The following is a 17,945-nucleotide window of genomic DNA, read 5'->3' on the forward strand; positions in this document are numbered from 1 at the left end:
TAGACCACTGAAATACTTCTCAAAACGGCGCATCTGTAGTGCTCCTCTGGTTTACCACTTCCACTCTATTGCACCCACGATTGTATTCGATTTGCACTAATACCTGGCATTAGATTGTTCAATCGATATATTTTGATCAAAGGAGTCCTTTTTATTTTTAGATTAGATCACAAAAAAATGTTATTGTCCTGGCCTGTGCACATACAGTACAAAATTACATGTAAAGGCTCAAAATCACGTGTCCATATGAAATACTAGAGTGTCACAGCAGCAGGACATAATGAATAAAGTGGAAAGTGAAATTGTTACTCCTGCCGTTTAAAGCGTAGCTCCGCCGCTTCTCCACACTGGCACACTCGCATCCCCTGATGCACACGCTGATAGACGGGCTGAAAGGCAAAAACTACACTAAGCAGATGGATGGGGAGATATGTGCAGATGGTCCCGACATGAAATTATGGATCTCGGGGCCCGGCGGCAAATGAAAGCTATCGATCGTCCGCTGAGAGAAATCGGTCTGGATGCAGGCCCGGGGGAGGGAGCAGGGAGGGCGGGGGTATATGAAGGCGTAGTGGAGTGCAGTGGGGCAGTAGTGATGGGTAAGGAGAAAAAGACGAAAGTGCGCTGTAATCTAATTTAATCTATCTAATCGGGGAAGTGACCCTTTTTTTTTAAAGCCTGGACCATCATAAAAAGAGATTATATTTGTACCGGGTCTCACACAATCAGGGAATGTAACTGTCCATTTTGGACAAATTTTTCAAAATGTAGTGAATTTAAAATCCATGATTGGTAACGTGCACTATATTATACCGCCACCACCAGACCTGGGTCAAATACGTATTCGTTTTGGATTCAAATACTTTTCTGTGCTCTGTTTATCTTGCCTGGTGTAATTGAGCCAGCCAATATCTGACCCAGGTCTGGCCACCACATGTTGCACCTGGTCTGTGACTGAAAGCCATCTTTGTACCTAGCATACACACAGACCTGTGGTGTAGTATAAAACGGTTGTGCAGTTAGTTCTGGTGAAAGTGTAACTGTTGCGAGTTATTGAATTTTGCGCTTTGGATTGGGGCCAGTCAAATGGAACAAATGAATCTCCTGAAATGGGACAGGAAAGGGTCACTTTGCTTGAGTCCCTTGTGTATTCCTTAGGTTTCCTGCCCTTGTGCCTAATCCCGCTCTACCCTCCATTGCATGTTTCTAGACTGCGCACATGGTCATTTATCGCTTCCCAGCTCTGTGTCTGTCAGTCTCTGCCTCTCTGTCCTATCCCTCCTCCTAACAATATATAGCTGATATTTTGTATTTTGTATTGTTAAGGCCAGTGAAGGTGTTTGGTGTATTTATCCTCATCATGGAGCTTATTTTACTCTATTGTTAGCTGTACAGAGGCTTTGTGAGTGGGCATGGAGTATCATGACTTGTATAAGAGGAGACGTTAGTTTCACTGTTCCCTGAAAGGATTTATTGGATAAATAATTTATAAACACACACGCACACACATGCACCCACACTATTCCCCAAAACTTGGTAGTTTGTCCAAAAAACAAACATTTGAAAGTAGTTTTGAAATGTACCTTAATATTCCATTTGTCAGTATACACAGATTGGGGTGTAAGTTTGATTATTTGGATCTAAGTTCTTCTGTGAATTTTTCCATCACATTTGCTGTTCATATGATGGATGCATTGAAAATACATGCAATTTATCTAGCCGGCTGGAAATACTGTCCTTTTTTTGTCAAAATCCCGTTATTCTAGAAAATAACGTTTTGCTATGACATCTCTGTTTTGTCCTCGGGATGGATTTATGTTCCTGTGTTAAGTAGGATTTCATATTTTTCTGCTTGTAGTGAACAAAGAGCAAAGCAATCTGAAAACTGTAGAATGTTTGCCATTTGAGACCCTTTAGCGTTCAGCTCTCTACTATAACATGACATTCATTCTCTGTTAAAGGTGCTCTCAATAGTCCTCTCTTAAGGCCAGCTGTAATCAACATCTCCATGATTTTCAGAGATTTGTCATTTCACGGCAATTAGATGAGGAAACTTTGTTCAAGTTACAGCATTCTAAAGGTCAATTGTCTGAGGTAATGAACTGTTTAATGTGAAATGCCAGAACAAATATACAAAAACTCAATGGAGAGAGTGTTGTACTTAGGCCTTTTTTTACTTTAGCTTTTTAGCTGTCATCCTCATAGAACAGTGTGGTGCTACAGAATTTAATAAATGAATGCATATGTAATACAGCCTTAGTCTATGGACTAGCAAGTTTTGGAAACAAATTTTTTAAATTGTGATTGCATTTGAAATTGTGTAAAATGGCCAACGCCATGCTTTTATCTTCTAAAGTCTTTAATTGGGGAAAGAGGATTAATTAAAGATCTATTGCTTATGCTTGCCAAAAGCTTTACTTGGCTTAAATTGTGGGTGGGCTACAATATTTTGACAAGTTCTTCCATGGATTACTAGCTACATGATTTATTTTGCGTATTAAATGGCCCGTGTTTCTAAAAGAAACATCATTTTTTTTTTTAAAGTTCTGTTTGGTTTGTTGTTTTTTGCTTTGTTACTTTGTCATGGCTCTGAATATACAGAGTAGCTAATAACTGCAATCTAGCTGTACTGTTTTAAGTAAAAATTTTAAAAAATCCTGGGTTCTTTGAGAGCAGTAGGGTGTGCACGTCAAGTGAAAACAAACTTTGGGGACCGCATGATGTCACTTTAGTTCAGTGTGATTTGTCGCACCCATGTAACACCTTTTTAGACCTTGTGCTCTTTAGTACTCTTTCATCCTGGACTTGCACCCATGTCTGGCTTCTATTCCCATTCCTTTAAAGGCCTGTTGTTGTCCCATCCCCTCGTCCACCCCCCTCATCCCCCCCCCCCCCCCCCCCGCTGTCTGTTGACCTCGTGTCAGTTTGTTGCTTTCTCACTACAGATCTTTCTTTCCCTAGTTTGTTTAGTTCCTCTCCTTGTGTACTCATATTGGAAGGGAGGGGGAAAGAAGAACATGCTTGATTGGTACAAGGAACAGGCCCCTGTCCTTTTCTTTAAAAGTGCAGTGATAGAGTGCAGTTCTATCTAGGGCAGTCGGGCCCATGTAAACACTGCCTTGTGTCGCTAGGCTTCAACTTCACTGCATCCGTTGATGATGCTTTTTGCTCATGCTGTAATTCCTTTTTAGTTCATTGGACCTCTTTGTTTTAGTGTGTGAGGTGGAATGAGGATTGGCTTTGGAAGGATGTTGTCAACAGACTCGCAGGCTGTTGAACAAATGAACATTAAATGTGATATTTTATACACGGCCATGTTTTTTTTTTTTTTTTTGTATTAGCGCACTTGAAGTTGCTCTGGATGTGAGCACCTGACTGATTAATTGCAAATATTGATGAGAGATGGTGTGTATGTCTGTTTGTCTGTGTGTGTGTGTGTGTGTGTGTGTGTGTGTCTGTGTTTGTCTGTGTGTGTGTGTGTGTGTGTGTGTGTGTGTCTGTGTGTGTGTGTGTGTGTGTCTGTCTGTGTGTGTGTGTGTGTGTGTGTGTGTTTGAGCGTGTGTGTCTGTGTCTGTGTCTGTGTGTGTGTGTGTGTGTGTCTGTGTGTGTATGTGTGTGTGTGTGTGTGTCTGTGTGTGTGTGTGTGTGTGTGTGTGTGTTTGAGCTGTGTGTGTGTGTGTGTCTGTGTCTGTGTCTGTGTGTGTGTGTGTGTGTGTGTGTGTGTGTGTGTCTGTGTGTGTGTGTCTGTGTGTGTCTGTGTGTGTGTGTGTGTGTTTGAGCGTGGGACAGATGGGGTGAGGCATTGCCACTCAGGCCCCACCCTTCTCCTTTCAGTATTTTTGTGCTGGAAATTTTTCATGACTCTCCTGAAGTGTGACTCACTTTTGCCATTTCGCCATGGTTCTTGTTTCTCTTTTTGCTTTTATTTTTATTTCTGCACAGTCCTAGTTTTCTTTCTCCCTCATGGGCCCCCTGTCAGTTATTCTGTCTCTCCCTCACTTTTTTAAGATGAATGGATTCCAGATGTTATAAAATTCTTCTCTCCTCTCCTGAAATCCCTCCCACCTCAAATAGTATTTATAAAATAGTTTTCTACGGTTAGGCCTACTTCATAGGACATTTGAGTTAATGCATGGGTGTACTCTACTTCAGTGTGAAGAAGGTCCACTCCTCGTTTCAAACTGATATTGATTCGATAGTGATATGTGTCATAATGATGCTTGTATAATGCACATTTTCTTGAATTCACCTCCGGTTTAAAGAACTCCAAAAATGCCAGGTTAGCTTTTAAGATTTCTCCACAGGCTCCAACCTGTAATTTTGATTCGTTGACTGATGGGTAAGAAGCTATTTTTAAAAGATGTAGCCAAAGCAAAGGCAATTAGAAGAAGAGAATGTACTTTTCTTTTTGGGACTAGCTGTCAGCAAGGATTTTGAATAAAATGCAAATACCAGACTCTGATGGTACCTTGTTTTTCTTGAAAGTGCTTCAGTCATTCTGTATAAATGTATTTTGAATGAGTAGACTGAATATTTTGTAGCTGGACCTGGCACTTTTATTTAATGTTTGGTCCATGTGTATTAGCCTATATACAGGCCGTCTGGATATTTTGGCATGGAGGGGACTCAGGGGTGGTTTCCTATGAAACAAAAACCCAGAAATCCAGTTAGATCGGCGTATTATGCAACAGTCCACCAAGTTGTTTTGCGCTCCGTGCACAGTGTTCCCTCAGAGGACAAAGTACAAAGGAAAATTGGTTCCAGATGAAAAAAGATGCATGGAGAGAGATAGAGAGAGAGATAGAAGTAGACTGATAGAGAGAGAGTGAGAGAAATTATTTTCTGGGAGTGGAAGAGAAAGCAATTATCCTTTTTGCATCTACTGAACAAATCAATTTGTGCTGCTCTCTTCTAGATCTCTGGAAGTGAAAATGAAGTTACGTACTTAAAGCAGTGCAAAGTAGTTTTTTTGCTGACTGTCTCTTTAAATATTGTTAGTAGAAATTGAACTTGAATGCGGGAGGGATAGGCTCTGTGTATGTGAAGAAATCGGCTGACAAATAGCTTCTGCTCAGGTGATTGTGATTTCCGGTTTCATTTAGGCTAATGGAATAGATATGGACTGTGTACATGTGATGTACGTGTACTGTGTGTGTGTGTGTGTGTGTGACAGTCCAGTCCAGATGTTTTTGTGTCTGGAACTAGTCAGTGCCTTTGATGTTAGACATCAACTCTCCACGTTGTTTGTCAGCTGAACCTGACCGCTGATTGGCCAGAATCATGAAGTGTGTACTGGCTATGTAAACAGATACACTGCAGATGGCTGCCTGCTGGTAGATAATTTGGCCATTCGGCTGAATGGGAATGACAGAGCGACTGTGCTAGCATTGGTGGCCTTGCTGCTACTTTGTGGTCTGCTGCTTCATCCAGAAGCCTTTCATCAACAACGGCGACATTGCGCAGCAACAGCCTTACGTTTGTCTCCAGGTTTTAGCTTTTATATTATCTAGCACCCACGATTTCTCACTTTTAGATTTTTTTTTATGGGGGGGGGCGGGGGGGGGGGGGCATTTTCTGTCGTGTGAGTCTCTCGCTTTTTGTGGCGGGCTTCCCTCTCTGGTGCCAAAGGCAAATTGAGCAGGTTTGAAGCCTTGCAAATGAAGGCTGTAATTGTCCTTAACGAAAGGGAGTTATTTAAAATGCGTTCGACGTTATTCTGTATGAAGAGTGTATGTAAAAGAGTTGGGGTGCTTTAAATACTGTTTTGAATGTATAACCTGTTCTATACTGACCCCTCTTTTGTGTAAGTTAAAAAAGGGTTAGAACGTTGGAGGTGGTAAATTTTATTAATTTTACATGACAGAAACGTCTGAGGTCTGGTTACTGCGTCCCACCCCCTCCTTTAAAAAAAAAAGCAGGCTAAAAAAAAGCCATACCTTGATGAAACGGTGATTCTCCCAATGGGGAGATTGTACGGAAAATGGTGGCTCTGGTAACATGCTATATACAAATTAGCTCCAAAGATCTGCAAGTTATTTGTGGAAAAATCAATTCAAATAGATAATCTTTAGATCGTTGGAATGTGTCCTTGAGCTCAGTTTTTTTGATAGGCTGAAGAATTCTTGTGAATCTTACTATGAGTTACAAGAGTGCTAAGTCAATGCATTAAATCAAACATTGATTCAGTAGTTTATTTGCATGTGGTTTTTTTTCAGTTATGTTGCGATACCGTACCGGACCGAAGATATAAATATCCCAAAGCAAAGGTTAAATAGATTCAGCGAATGCGCTCGAGTCGAATCCGAGCTGGGTTTGTGAGCGTTTGACCGCGTGCCGCGTGCGCGTCTGAACGAGACGGCCAGCGCTCTGCGCTCGCACCTCCTCTTCGTTCCCTCTTGTCTTTCGCCTCCGCGCTCAAAATGTTCGCGTTTGTTTTGCTCGCGCGCTCGGCGTGACTCTTCGTCTCGCCGCTCTCCTCGCCGCCCCGCGCTCTCCCTCACGTCCTGCCGCTCGCACAATGGCTCCAGCGGAGTGAGAAATGGCGTGACGTCGGGATCAAGAGCGGGGGGGAAACGAGACGAGAGAGAATTAATCTAATTAAAATCAATTTGAGAACAATTAAGCAGAAGGCCGCGTGCTGGGAGCCCGTGGGAGCAGGGTGGGGGGGGGGGGGGTGGGGGGGGGCAGGAGATGAAGTGAGAGGAGAGCGGGGTGGGGGTGGGGGTGGGGGTGGGGGGGGGGGGGAGAAGACTGGAGATGGAGTGAGAGGGGAGCGGGGTGGGGGGGGCAGGAGACTGGAGATGGAGTGAGAGGGGAACAGGGTGGTGGGGGCAGGAGACTGGAGATGGAGTGAGAGGGGAACAGGGTGGGGGGGGGGGGGGGCAGGAGACGGGAGATGGAGTGAGAGGGGAGTGGGGTGGGGGGGCCTGTGAGTGAGATCAGCTCTGACTGTTCAGAGAGGAAGTGGCACTAGCCGCAGGGCAGTTCACTTCCTGGCGGCTGGGGTCACGTTGAAGGAAGAGGTTGGGGTTCAAAAGACCACAGAATAAGAGAGATGAAAGTAAACTGTTTGAGATCAGTTAGCACCAGGACTGAGGATCGTGTATTTTATGTTAAAAAAAACATATGTTGAGTTATGTCCATTATGCAATAATATTAATCTGCGCAATTTTCTGTTTTTTTTGTAGAACAACGAGCCTTTGAACCCTGGATATCATGGATACCCACCTCACAGTCAGGTAAGATTTTGATTTGATTATTGTGATTGGATACTTTGTCATTGGCTCATTATGTCTTCCTGAATATTGATTTGTCCTGCCGTTGAGTACCGTCATTGCACTTACTGTCATTTGGTTCTGCGCCATTTATTCTTATAATTTTAATGTTTTATTTGTATGAATCGATTTATTCATGATTGTGTCAATCTGTCAGGATTTTGCCTGACCTGTTTTTTTCCCCTTGCGTAGCGGTACAAACAAGCTCACTGAATCGGGTCACTGGCTTAATGGATTTTGCTTTCACTTATGATCATCAAACGTGTCTGTAAATGTGTTTCTGGCTGGATTGCTGTTTTGGTGATTCAGCACACTTACAATCTTTTGCATTAATATTGTAAGCCCGAATGTGTGATCACATTAATTGCAAGCATCTTTTCCTCTTTATAATGGCACTAATGGCAGTAATTATCTTTTAGTAACGCTACCACACTGATGTTTAGCTTATAGCAGGTTTGACAAAACCTTAGCGACTGCAAAAAATAAAATAATAATAAAAATAAAAAAGCGCTGTATTTGGAGTGACAGTGTGGGAGAGCAGGCTGTTGGATTGCCTACTTTTCCTTCTGTCTTGTTATTTTACCCCACAGGCTGCACTGTTGGTTAACAGCAGTGAAAAGCCTTGTGATTAAACAGGCATGTGCTCACTGCTCTGTTGTTCAAGGTGATCAAATCGTGACGAAAACGTCATTGCGCAGGGTAATTGATTTTGCAGTTACTTATTTGTTCCACAGGGGGGCGTAACTTGCGTGCGCTTTTTAACAGACGCTTTGGCTGCCAGTGTCTGCTAAGTGACTAAATTGTGACTCGGTGGCCAGCGCAGAGCCGCTATTGGTCTCTCTGCTTCCATCTAATGCCCCTGATGATCAGTCTCCAAAACAGAGGAAGACCTGAACCAATACAGTGCCAAGGAGAGAGTGAACTCAGCCCCGTTTGCTTTGAATCTTGCAGGTGTCCTGTTTCACAGTGGATATGTAAGATTGTCTTTCTCGCTGCGGTATATCCGGTGTAGTACTTGCATTTGAAACCCTGTTATTTTTTATTAATAGAATTAATATATTGTTAATATAATTAATAAAAATATTGCCTCACATAGAAGGCTTGGAGGCACATTGCATTTTCATATTATTTTCATATCATATTTCATACTTGGCTTTATAAGTCAAATAGTTAAGTTAATGGAACACATTGAACCCTGTTTGGATTGAACTTAACTTGCCTGTCTCTCCTTCAGCTGAGAGCAGTGAGTAAAGTCTTTGAGTGTAATTCAAAGGAATTCACTCAGGAACAATTTGTTTGGTCAAGGAAATGCGTATCCTTTGAAAGCTGTCATCAAACCCTTTTTTTCTCCAATTTTGGCCTCCATGGTAGCCTGTAGTCATAGCAGTTTTAGACGTTTGCTTTGACTATGGTGGAAACTTGCTGCATGCAGGCGTAAACAATACATTGGCTTTTAACTGTGCAAGTAGCTAGGAGACCAGTTCTTTTGAGCACCCACAAGCTGTGATCATTTGCGATTTACAAAAATGATAAGTCCTTATTTATCATTATTCATCTGACAGCTGAGCTGCGTTTGACTTTTTGCTCATTTCTGTCAAAGCTCTGAAAAACCTCATTACTGTAGTCCAAATCCATAATGGTACCTTAGGGAACACTTCTGTGGAAACTCATGATTAATTCTTCGTATTATGATTTCTTTGGAAGTTAAGAATTTAGGGAATGTGTTTGACTAAATCACAAAATTCACAACATTCTGTTCAATTTATATCCACATGATTATTCGCTGCGTGTCTGGCTGTGTTTAAGCTGGTGTGTGTCAGGTTGTCAGTGTCAACAAATCAGTGTTTAGCTAGTAGATATAAAGCCTTCCGTGTGTGTGTGTGGGTAGATGGGTGTAAGTACGTGAGAGTGGATGTGGGTGAAGCAGCCACTGTGAGGTCCAACCACAGAGGAGACTGTCTTCCCTATCCCCTCAGCCTGCAGGTGTGACACATTAGTTCATGCGGTGTGAGCCTTTGAGGAGTAGGATTTTTGGAATTTATTTTACTTTTTAATTCTAAGTTGGTGTTCAATAACACCTTTTATTTGAATTAACAGTAGTGACTGTTACATCGGCATTAGAATGTTCACTTAAGAGCATTCTAATCGCATATTCGTGATCCTTGGCCTTGAAGGGTTCTAATGCGCACTTTCTCTCTCTATGGCTGCCGGTTTGTATTTGGTGTCCTGCAGCAGCTGCAGTTGGTATTGCGAGTGGCAACATGCGGCGACCGTTCGTTACGGTTCGGCTGTGAGAGAACAAGTGCAGCTGCGGTTTTTACGGCGTAAAAGCGAGAGCAGATTGACTCGTCTGGCCGCATGTTTGCCGGCCGCTTCGTAGGTAGTCTGCGCTCCATCAAAAGCAAATTTGCGGGGTGCATTTTTCAGCATTTTTAAAAACAAATTTACTGAAATTCCTTTGGTTGGGCGCACTGTTTGTAGAAATAGTGTGAGCAGCGTATTTGCTTGTTTAGCTGTCGTTCAGCACACAATTTGCATTGTGTTTGTCTTCAGCGGCAAATGGTGGGATTTAACCCGTGTGAAACCGAGCGCATTTCTCGCGTCTCCTTTTTGCACCTAAGTGATGCATCAGAGGGCGAGAGACTAGAATAAAAAATGTAAATGTGAAGCGGCTCTGCAGCTGCCTCCCCTTGCGTTTCGAAACATTTGGTATTCAAATTCTAACTGCAAAGGCATCACCTTCCACTATATCGCTTAGGTGCAAAACAAGCAGGGAGATATACATTTGGTTTCTCGTCGGTTAAATCAGTTTGCCGCCCTGGAGTTTCGTGACGCAGTTTTTTTTTTTAACCGGATGTCTTTTCCCAGCTTGCAGATACGTCACTCTGAAATGAACAATCCGCTTATTGAAAGCAGTCTGAAAATAAGACCAGCAAAAAGCAAAGGGACGCTGGCAAAACCATGCTTTGCAGACCAGCATAATATTGCTGGGTCAAAATGAACCCAACCCAGCCAAATTCTGAATGTCAGGAAGGCTGTACATTAATTCACTTAATCCACATTTAGCTTTTATTAACCACTGAATTCTTTAAAATGTCTGGGGTTTTTTTTCGCAAACAAAATGTTTTCCTTTCCTGACTCATAACGGTAACTCATTGGAAGCTATTGGTTAAATGACTGGAATAAGTAGTAATGCACTGCTTCCTGTGTGGTACACATTTGCCATAGATTGTTTTTTCTCTACAAATCCACCTCCTGGGGAGATTGAGAGCAGTTGTTTTTTTTTGTTTTGTTTTTTTTTTTTGGTGCCTCAGATATGTGTAGTTTTCACATTGGCCCCATTATCCGTGTTCTGAGTGCAAACAGATGCTTCCCTCAGAAGCTGTGGCTGCCTGCGCTAGGCGGCTTTTAAAAAGGCAGAGAGGTGCCAGCCAGGTTGCGCGTGGATCCCGTTCACGCTGGATCAAAGCTGCCCTGGCGGTGAGAAAAGGGGTGGGCTTTCCCGCGGTGTGAATGGGGCTTAAATTGGTGTCGGTGGCAGCGCTGTAATGCTAATCGGATGCCACGTGTGACGCTTTGAGTTTCTAAGGACGTATTTTTCTGTGGGAGACGCTCCAGCGCATATCAGATCGTCCCTGTGCGTTTTGGTTTGAGTTTGCGCTTGTGCTCGTGCTGCGTTAAATTACTGTTTTGGGAGAGACGTTTTTTATTACAAAGAAGAGGGGTGGGATCTTATAAATGTTTAAACAAAAAAAAAAAAAAAAAGCCCTGGTTAGTCCAACGCTTAGGTAGATTATTATAATTGCAGTTATAATTGGCTCTAATTGCATTAGTCTTTGTTCACCCTTAAAAAAATGAAACCGACTTGGAAAGAAACATCGGTGTAATTTTGCCGTTCTTCTGCAGACCCTAAAAGACGCTGTTTTTGTGGGACCTCATGGGTAGATGTAAAATGGCCCGTCCTGAATGGGGTAAAACTAAGCGCTAAGTTGCGCTCCCAACATTGGCTACACATTCAGCATCTATGTTGTCCACTTGGTTTGCAGTACTGTGAATGTCCCTGCGTGTGTGTGTGTGTGTGCTTGCCTGTGCGTTTGTGTGTTTACATGCATCACTGTGGATATTGAAGAACATATGTGTGCAACTGTGATCCGTGTATCATTGTATATCTGTCATAATCTCTGTGTGTCATTTCTGTATGTGTGTGTGTGTATTAGAGTATGCTAGCGAGTGAGGGTTTATCTTTCTGACCATTCAGTCCGTGCAGTTAATCCTTAGATCATCCTCCATTCATCCCTTCATCCTCTACGCTCGTAGCCTAATCCTGTCATCCCTCGATCTTTTTAACTGTCCCTTTATCCCTTTATCTCTATCCTGTTTTCTCTGCGGCCGTGGGGTATCCATCCCTCCCTTCTCCTTCTCTGCTCTCCTCGCATCTCTCTCCCTCTCTCTCTCTCCATGTTTTTTTTTTCTTCTTCTTTTTCTGTGTGGCTGTGTGTGTGTGTGTGTCTGTGTAACGGTACTCACACGTTCTGTCTTAAAATAAAATGCTGCATAATGCAGACGGGGAAGGTGTGAGGAGAGGGTGGGGAGCCGTGGGGAAGACTCTGCGGTGTGACCCTGCGCATCCAGACATGTCTGAGAGAAATGCCGGCTCAAAGCTTCAACAGAAGCTTCTTTTCCTCAAACATATACAATCTTACATTGCTGCTGAGCCTGGACTTTTTTTTATTCTTTCTTTTTAAAAAAAGGGGTAGAAGAAAGCCCTGGTGTAGGTTGTGAATGTGCTCATGAATAATTAAGGGTAAAAGCTGTGTGGCGCTGCAGTGGATTCTGCCTCCTAGTGAAATGGGGGGGCGGAGTTTGCTCACGGTGGTGCGAGCAACCCCTTTTTTTGCTCACCTACACGGAGAAATGGAACGCAGGGAAAGAGAGAGAGAGAAAACGAGAGAGAGCAAGAGAGGGGGAGGGGAGAGAGAGAGAGAGAGAGGGGGAGGAGGGAGAGAGGCAGGGAAATTTTGAAGGTGGGACATATGGAGGGGGGCAGGTTATGTGGAAGAGAGAGAATGGGGGGTAGGAGGAGGAGAAACGCAAGCTATCAGGAAGAGAGGTAAAAAGAAGTGAACGGGGCAGGACAGAGGGTGGGGTGGGGGTGGGGGTGGGGGTAGTGGGGTGGCAGAGGGAAGAAAGACAGGATCGGAGTGACGGGGACAGAAGGGTTCAGAGACGCAGGAGGACGGGCTTGCAGGGGCAGCGAACGAGGGAGAATTCAAATCTGTGAAAGACATGGACAGAAGGAGAGAGTGAGCAGCGAGCCAGACCCAGCTGCAGAGAAGGAAGGAAGGAAGGGAGAGGGAGAGAGAGAGAGAGAGAAGAGGAGAGGAGAGGAGAGCAGAAAGAGGGTTGAAAGAGGAGACATTTTGGAGTTTCGCCCATATATACGATGATGGGACTGTACTACCCTTCGGTGTTGCCGGTGAGTGGATATTTGAGGCGCGCGCTCTGTGGTTTTCGGTGTTGTGTTCCTGTTTTTGTTGTGGCCCGTGTGGTGCTGAGGCACGAGCGGTTCACGTTCAGTGTAAAGAGCCTGTACATGTTCACTGCGCCCATAGTGTCTTTTCGGGAGGGTGAACATTGATAACGTTTCTGATCTCGGCGCTCACGGTATGGGGATTTCTGCACACAAAATAAGGCTCCAGGTCCACCAGAGAATATGTCAGTGTTCATTGAGACATGAAAGTAAAATGGCGCAAAGAGGATTTGTGGGCTTTTATGACCTGATGCTTATAAAATGTGAAAACAAGGAAAGGTGAAATGGAGAAAATGTAGGGGTAATTCATGTGATGTTTGTCATGTTTGTGTGTCCGTGTGTGTGTGTGTGCACACGTGTGAAAGCGTGCGAGTGTGTACATGTGCCTTGGGCCTCTGGTGATCATGTGAAATGGTGTTTTTTTTCCCCTCATGGAGGGTTGGATAATTGAACAAAGGTACTGAAATAAAGTTTCTTTGGAAATGTGTAAGTGGCTGAGTGTGGGCCTGTGAGAGCTCTGCGTGGCCCCGCTGACAGGCTGTGTGGGGAGTGACGCTGGTCTGGCACGGGGAGCCGCTGGGGGAGGGGGAGCGTTGGGGTGAGGGTGAGGGACGAGGCGGGTAAAGACATTCTTTGTTGTCGTCCCAGCTGTCTTTGTAAGTCAGCCTGCTCTTTGAGCGACAGAGACAGGTGCCAACAAACAGTTGTTCCCCGTTTCTCTTTCCGCCCCAGTCCCCCAACTTCTCCCCTCTTACTGTGGCAGGCATTGTACTCCGAGCTCCAGCGCGTGCAGTCTTTCAGTGTTCAGTGTGTCTGTCGTCTAGTGTTAAGTGTCTGTCGTTCAGTGTTCTGTGTGTCTGTCGTCTAGTGTTCAGTGTCTGTCGTTCAGTGTTCTGTGTGTCTGTCGTCCAGTGTTCTGTGTGTCTGTCGTCCAGTGTTCTGTGTGTCTGTTGCTCAGCGTTCAGTGTGTCTGTCGTGCAGTGTTTAGTGTGTCTGTCGTCCAGTGTTCTGTGTCTCTCTCGTTCAGTGTGTCTGTCGTTCAGTGTTCAGTGCGTCTGTCGTTCGGTGTTCAGTGTCTGTCGTTCAGTGTTCTGTGTGTCTGTCGTCTAGTGTTCAGTGTCTGTCGTTCAGTGTTCAGTGTGTCTGTCGTTCAGTGTTCAGTGTGTCTATCGTCCAGTGTTCTGTGTCTCTCTCATTCAGTGTTCAGTCTTCTGTCGTTCAGTGTTCAGTGTGTCTGTCGTTCAGGGTTCTGTGTGTCTGTCATCTAGTTTTCAGGGTGTCTGTCGTTCGGTGTTCTGTGTGTGTCATCTAGTGTTCAGGGTGTCTGTCGTTCTGTGTGTCTGTCATTCAATGTTCAGTGTGTCTGTCGTTTAGTGTTAAGGGTCTGTCGTTCAGTGTTCTGTGTGTCTGTCGTCCAGTGTTCTGTCTCTGTCGTCCAGTGTTCAATGTGTGTCATCCTGTGTTCAGTGTGTCTGTCATCCAGTGTTCTGTGTGTCTGTCGTTTAGTGTTCAGTGTGTCTGTTGTTCAGTGTTCTGTGTGCCTGTCATTCCGTGTTCAGTATATTTGTTGTTCAGTGTTCAGTGTGTCTGTTTTTTGGTGTTCTGTGTGTCTGACCTTTTAGTGTGTCTGTCGTTCAGTGTTCAGTGTGTCTGTCGTCTAGTGTTCAATGTCTGTCGTTCAATGTTCTGTGTGCCTGTCATTCCGTGTTCAGTGTATTTGTTGTTCAGTGTTCAGTGTGTCTGCTTTTTGGTGTTCTGTGTATCTGACCTTTAGTGTATCTGTCATCCAGTGTTTGCTGAGTTTGCCCATTTCTTTTAAATTTTTTGTTCTGTTGTGTATTTGCGTAATGCAGGCTTTTGCTCTCTTTACAGTTTGACCTCTTTCTCTCCCTCCCTCCCTCCCTCCCTCCCTCCCTCCCTTGTCTTCTGCCTCAGGCTGAAGCAGCTGTTATCTGAATGTTTTTCTTTAACAGTGAAAGGGGGATGGGAAGGGAAGAAATATAGTGGGAATTGATTTTAAAGGTGACACAGCCAGCCCCCATCTCCTGAGAAATAACAATGACACTGTTGATAAGAACGACAGTTCTATGTATATTACTATTTCACACACACACACACACACACACACACACACAAACATGTGCATGTGCACACACCCCATGTGTGTGCGTGTGTGCATGTGCGCATTTGTGCACGTGGACACAAATGTGAGGTCAGCGCAAAATAAACATCGCAGTTCATGCGCAGCCACAGTGAATGAAGGCCATGGAGCTCACGCACTGCACAAACAACAGTAGCTCTGCTCAGCCCAGGCAGCGCGCGGGCTGGCTGCAGAAGTATTTTCTGAGCTGCGCCCAGGCGCACGCCCTGAGGGGGCGGGAGAGGGAGAAGCTTACCTGCAGACACAGGCCTCCGCCGTCATCCGCGATCACAAGAACGAAGCGCGAAAAAAACAACCCTGCAGACTAGACTGCGCTTTCGGGGACGCTCTTAGACGCGGTGCGTAAGCGCACGCACTGTTCAAATCCCAGCATGCACGGCGGGCGGGTTTCAGCCTCAGGTGGGGGGTAACGCTCGCCGGCTTTGAGACGCGGCGCACGGTCTTCGTCCCCGCCGCGGCAGAGAAACTGGGCGATTCTTCAGCTCGGCCCGTTCCCCGCGTTTCGCGTCTCTCTCTCTCTCTGCGCAAACACGGCTGCGTCGTGATGGCCGCCGTGTCCAGGCGCCGAGTGCGTCCCATCTGCCGCGGGTGCTCTCTTTAGTCCCGGCACGTCAATAAGAAACGGCCATTTGGGCCCCCCCCTCCCCACCTCCCCCCCTCCTCATTAGCCCCCAGCTGTTGTGGCTTGCGGGCATCGCTAACTGCTAAGCTGCAGCTAAGGTGAGGTAGGCCCCGGCTTTATCTTTAACTCCCTCTGTGGTTTTTCATCTGCAGTTCTGTGAGTGGCCCGCTGCTTTAAAGCCAGTCGTGTTGTGTATACGCTATCTCTGGGAGACCTTTGACCTGCGGTGATATTGACTTTTATTATCAAGAAGCCAGACCAAAGAAAAACTACACAAATATTGTACATTAGTACAGAAGAATAGCATATAATAAGAGCAGACCATTCGGCTCCTCTAGGCTTTCTGGTTGAATTATTTTTTAAAATGTTATTCTGTACCACAGCTGAATGGAAAGTGTGTTTCAGTTAAATTCCAGTAATTCTCAGTGCTGCTGAAATTCCCCCGCGCCCCACAGCGACCTTGGTTTCAGTGGAATTTGTTGTCTAGTTACCTATTCCTGATAATACATGATGCATAACTTAAAAAAAAAAAAAAAAAAAAATTTAATTAAACCAGTCATCTACAGAAATGCTGTATTACAACTGTGGTGTGCACATTACTGCTAACAGAACTGTATGAATATTAGCTAATTTTACAGTGTACATGACGAAAGGCTTTACAGCTGGTTGTCTTTAAGAAACTTGCATGTGCTCTTTGGGCCACAGTGCCTTGATCCTTTTCAGCCAATTAGCTTTCTGTGTGACTCAGTGGGAGGAGAGGAAAAGTCAGTTGTGTCTTTGATTGGTTTAAGCTTGGGCGGGAGTGGCAGTGAAGGAAGGCGCAGGGCAGCCTTATTAGGAGATGGAAGGTGGTGATATGAGAGCAGTCGATTGACAGGCTTGGGTCATATTTCTAGGTGGTAGAAGCTTCCAATGATGTGGTGGGGGTGGGACAAAATTCCCATCTGGCTTTTCTAAAGCAAGGAAAGAGTCCAAAGGGAAGGGGGGAGAACAGAGGATAGGGAAAAAAAAAAACAGAAGGACCGAACATTAGACATGTTTTACAGTCCCGGGGGATAGAGTGGAAAAGAAGGGAGGAAAAAAAGAAAGGAGGAGAGAAAGTAGAAAGCAAAATCGAAAACTTTTTTTACTCTGGAGAAAAATGTGGTTTAAATAACAAGCTATTGTTCCGTCAACAGCAGTCATTTCTGCGATGCACAGGACAGGCTATATAGCATAACGCAATTTCTGTATCAATTGACAGCTCACTTGGTGGTTGAGGACTGAAACTCTAGGCTGTAACAGTCTTATACATACTCTCATACCGCTCTTAAAAAGGGGCTCACTTGAAGGCAGATTATGATACACGAGTAGATCGAGACACAGCTTATAGATTCCAGGGCTTCACTGAACTTTTAGATCTTCCGCCGCTCGTCCTCATTCTTGTTTTTTTTTTTTTTTTTTGGTAGTTTTTTTTTTTTTTTTTTAACCCTGTCTTCTGGGTGTACTGGAAAGCACATGGTGTCTCAGGTAACAGTGTTCCCTCTCCTGAGGTTGTGTGTCGCTGCGTTGATGTCTTTTTACCCGCGGAGCCGCCGATCGCTAGGTTAGCGCCGGCGGCGGCGGCGGCGCTGGGTGCAGCGGCGGTTGTGTTTGTGAATGATTGCGCGGACGGGGCGCGCGTCGGACGCGGTGCTCGTGCGCCGCGCTCCGCGTTCGACTGCGTTCTGCTTGTCGCCGCTCCGGCGCTTGCACGTTTGTTCGCCAGTTTGCCGTTGTTATGGGAGAGGGGAGTGCGGTGGGCGGAATGTTTGCGGGTCACTGTGTGTTGTGCTGGTCGTGCTGCCGTATGGGCGACTTGTGTGCGGTGCAATAAATTCCTGCTGGATCGTTTGTTGTCTGCGGCTGTGCTGATACACGCTCAGTACGGAGTTCACAGACGTTTTTCAGCGATGACATTTTAACCAGCTTGCTCTGCGTTGCAAGCATCTTGAGGGAATCGTATAAATTATGCAGTCGTGGAAGGCAAGGCTATAGATGGGACATGTTTAGAAATACTTGTTATAATTGTTAGAATTCTTACTACTTTGTGATCTGCGTGTGATTTATAAATTTGGCACTGTTGTTTTTCCAAAACTTGTTTTTTGCTTTACCTCAGGATTTTCTGTCATTTATAGCATTTTCCAAGGTTAAGCTGCTGAGGAAATCTACAGTAGCTAATCGCTTGGAGATCTGTGTTCTCAGTTATCAAAAATCATATACATATACTTATGGTTATGGTTTTATTAATGCTGCTATCATCCACCTCAGTCTTCTCGCTTCCCCTGTCCCCCCCCCCCTCCTCTCCCCCTCTCCCTCGTTCTCTCTCCCTCTGTACAA

At 44.9% G+C, this 17,945-nt stretch overlaps 1 protein-coding gene across 7 annotated transcripts in view; it reads left to right on the top strand.

The window, feature by feature from the left end:
* Positions 1-17,945, top strand: part of LOC118220719 (RNA binding protein fox-1 homolog 2-like) — a 41,024-nt gene that overhangs the window by 2,999 nt on the left and 20,080 nt on the right. For 5 of the 7 annotated variants that reach the window (XR_004764004.1, XM_035404856.1, XM_035404855.1 and 2 more), the window contains exon 2: positions 7,188-7,238. Coding sequence is in view for 6 of the 7 variants with exons in the window: in XM_035404856.1 (XP_035260747.1) it covers positions 7,188-7,238 (51 nt within the window). In the remaining variant the exon portion in view is untranslated. Of the gene's footprint in view, positions 1-7,187; positions 7,239-12,449; positions 12,751-16,391; positions 17,097-17,945 lie in introns of those variants that run through there. The other 2 variants (XM_035404859.1, XM_035404860.1) reach the window with 2 other exon arrangements.

The sequence above is a fragment of the Anguilla anguilla genome, chromosome 2, assembly GCF_013347855.1.
Source record: "Anguilla anguilla isolate fAngAng1 chromosome 2, fAngAng1.pri, whole genome shotgun sequence".
NCBI classification, from domain to species: domain Eukaryota; kingdom Metazoa; phylum Chordata; class Actinopteri; order Anguilliformes; family Anguillidae; genus Anguilla; species Anguilla anguilla.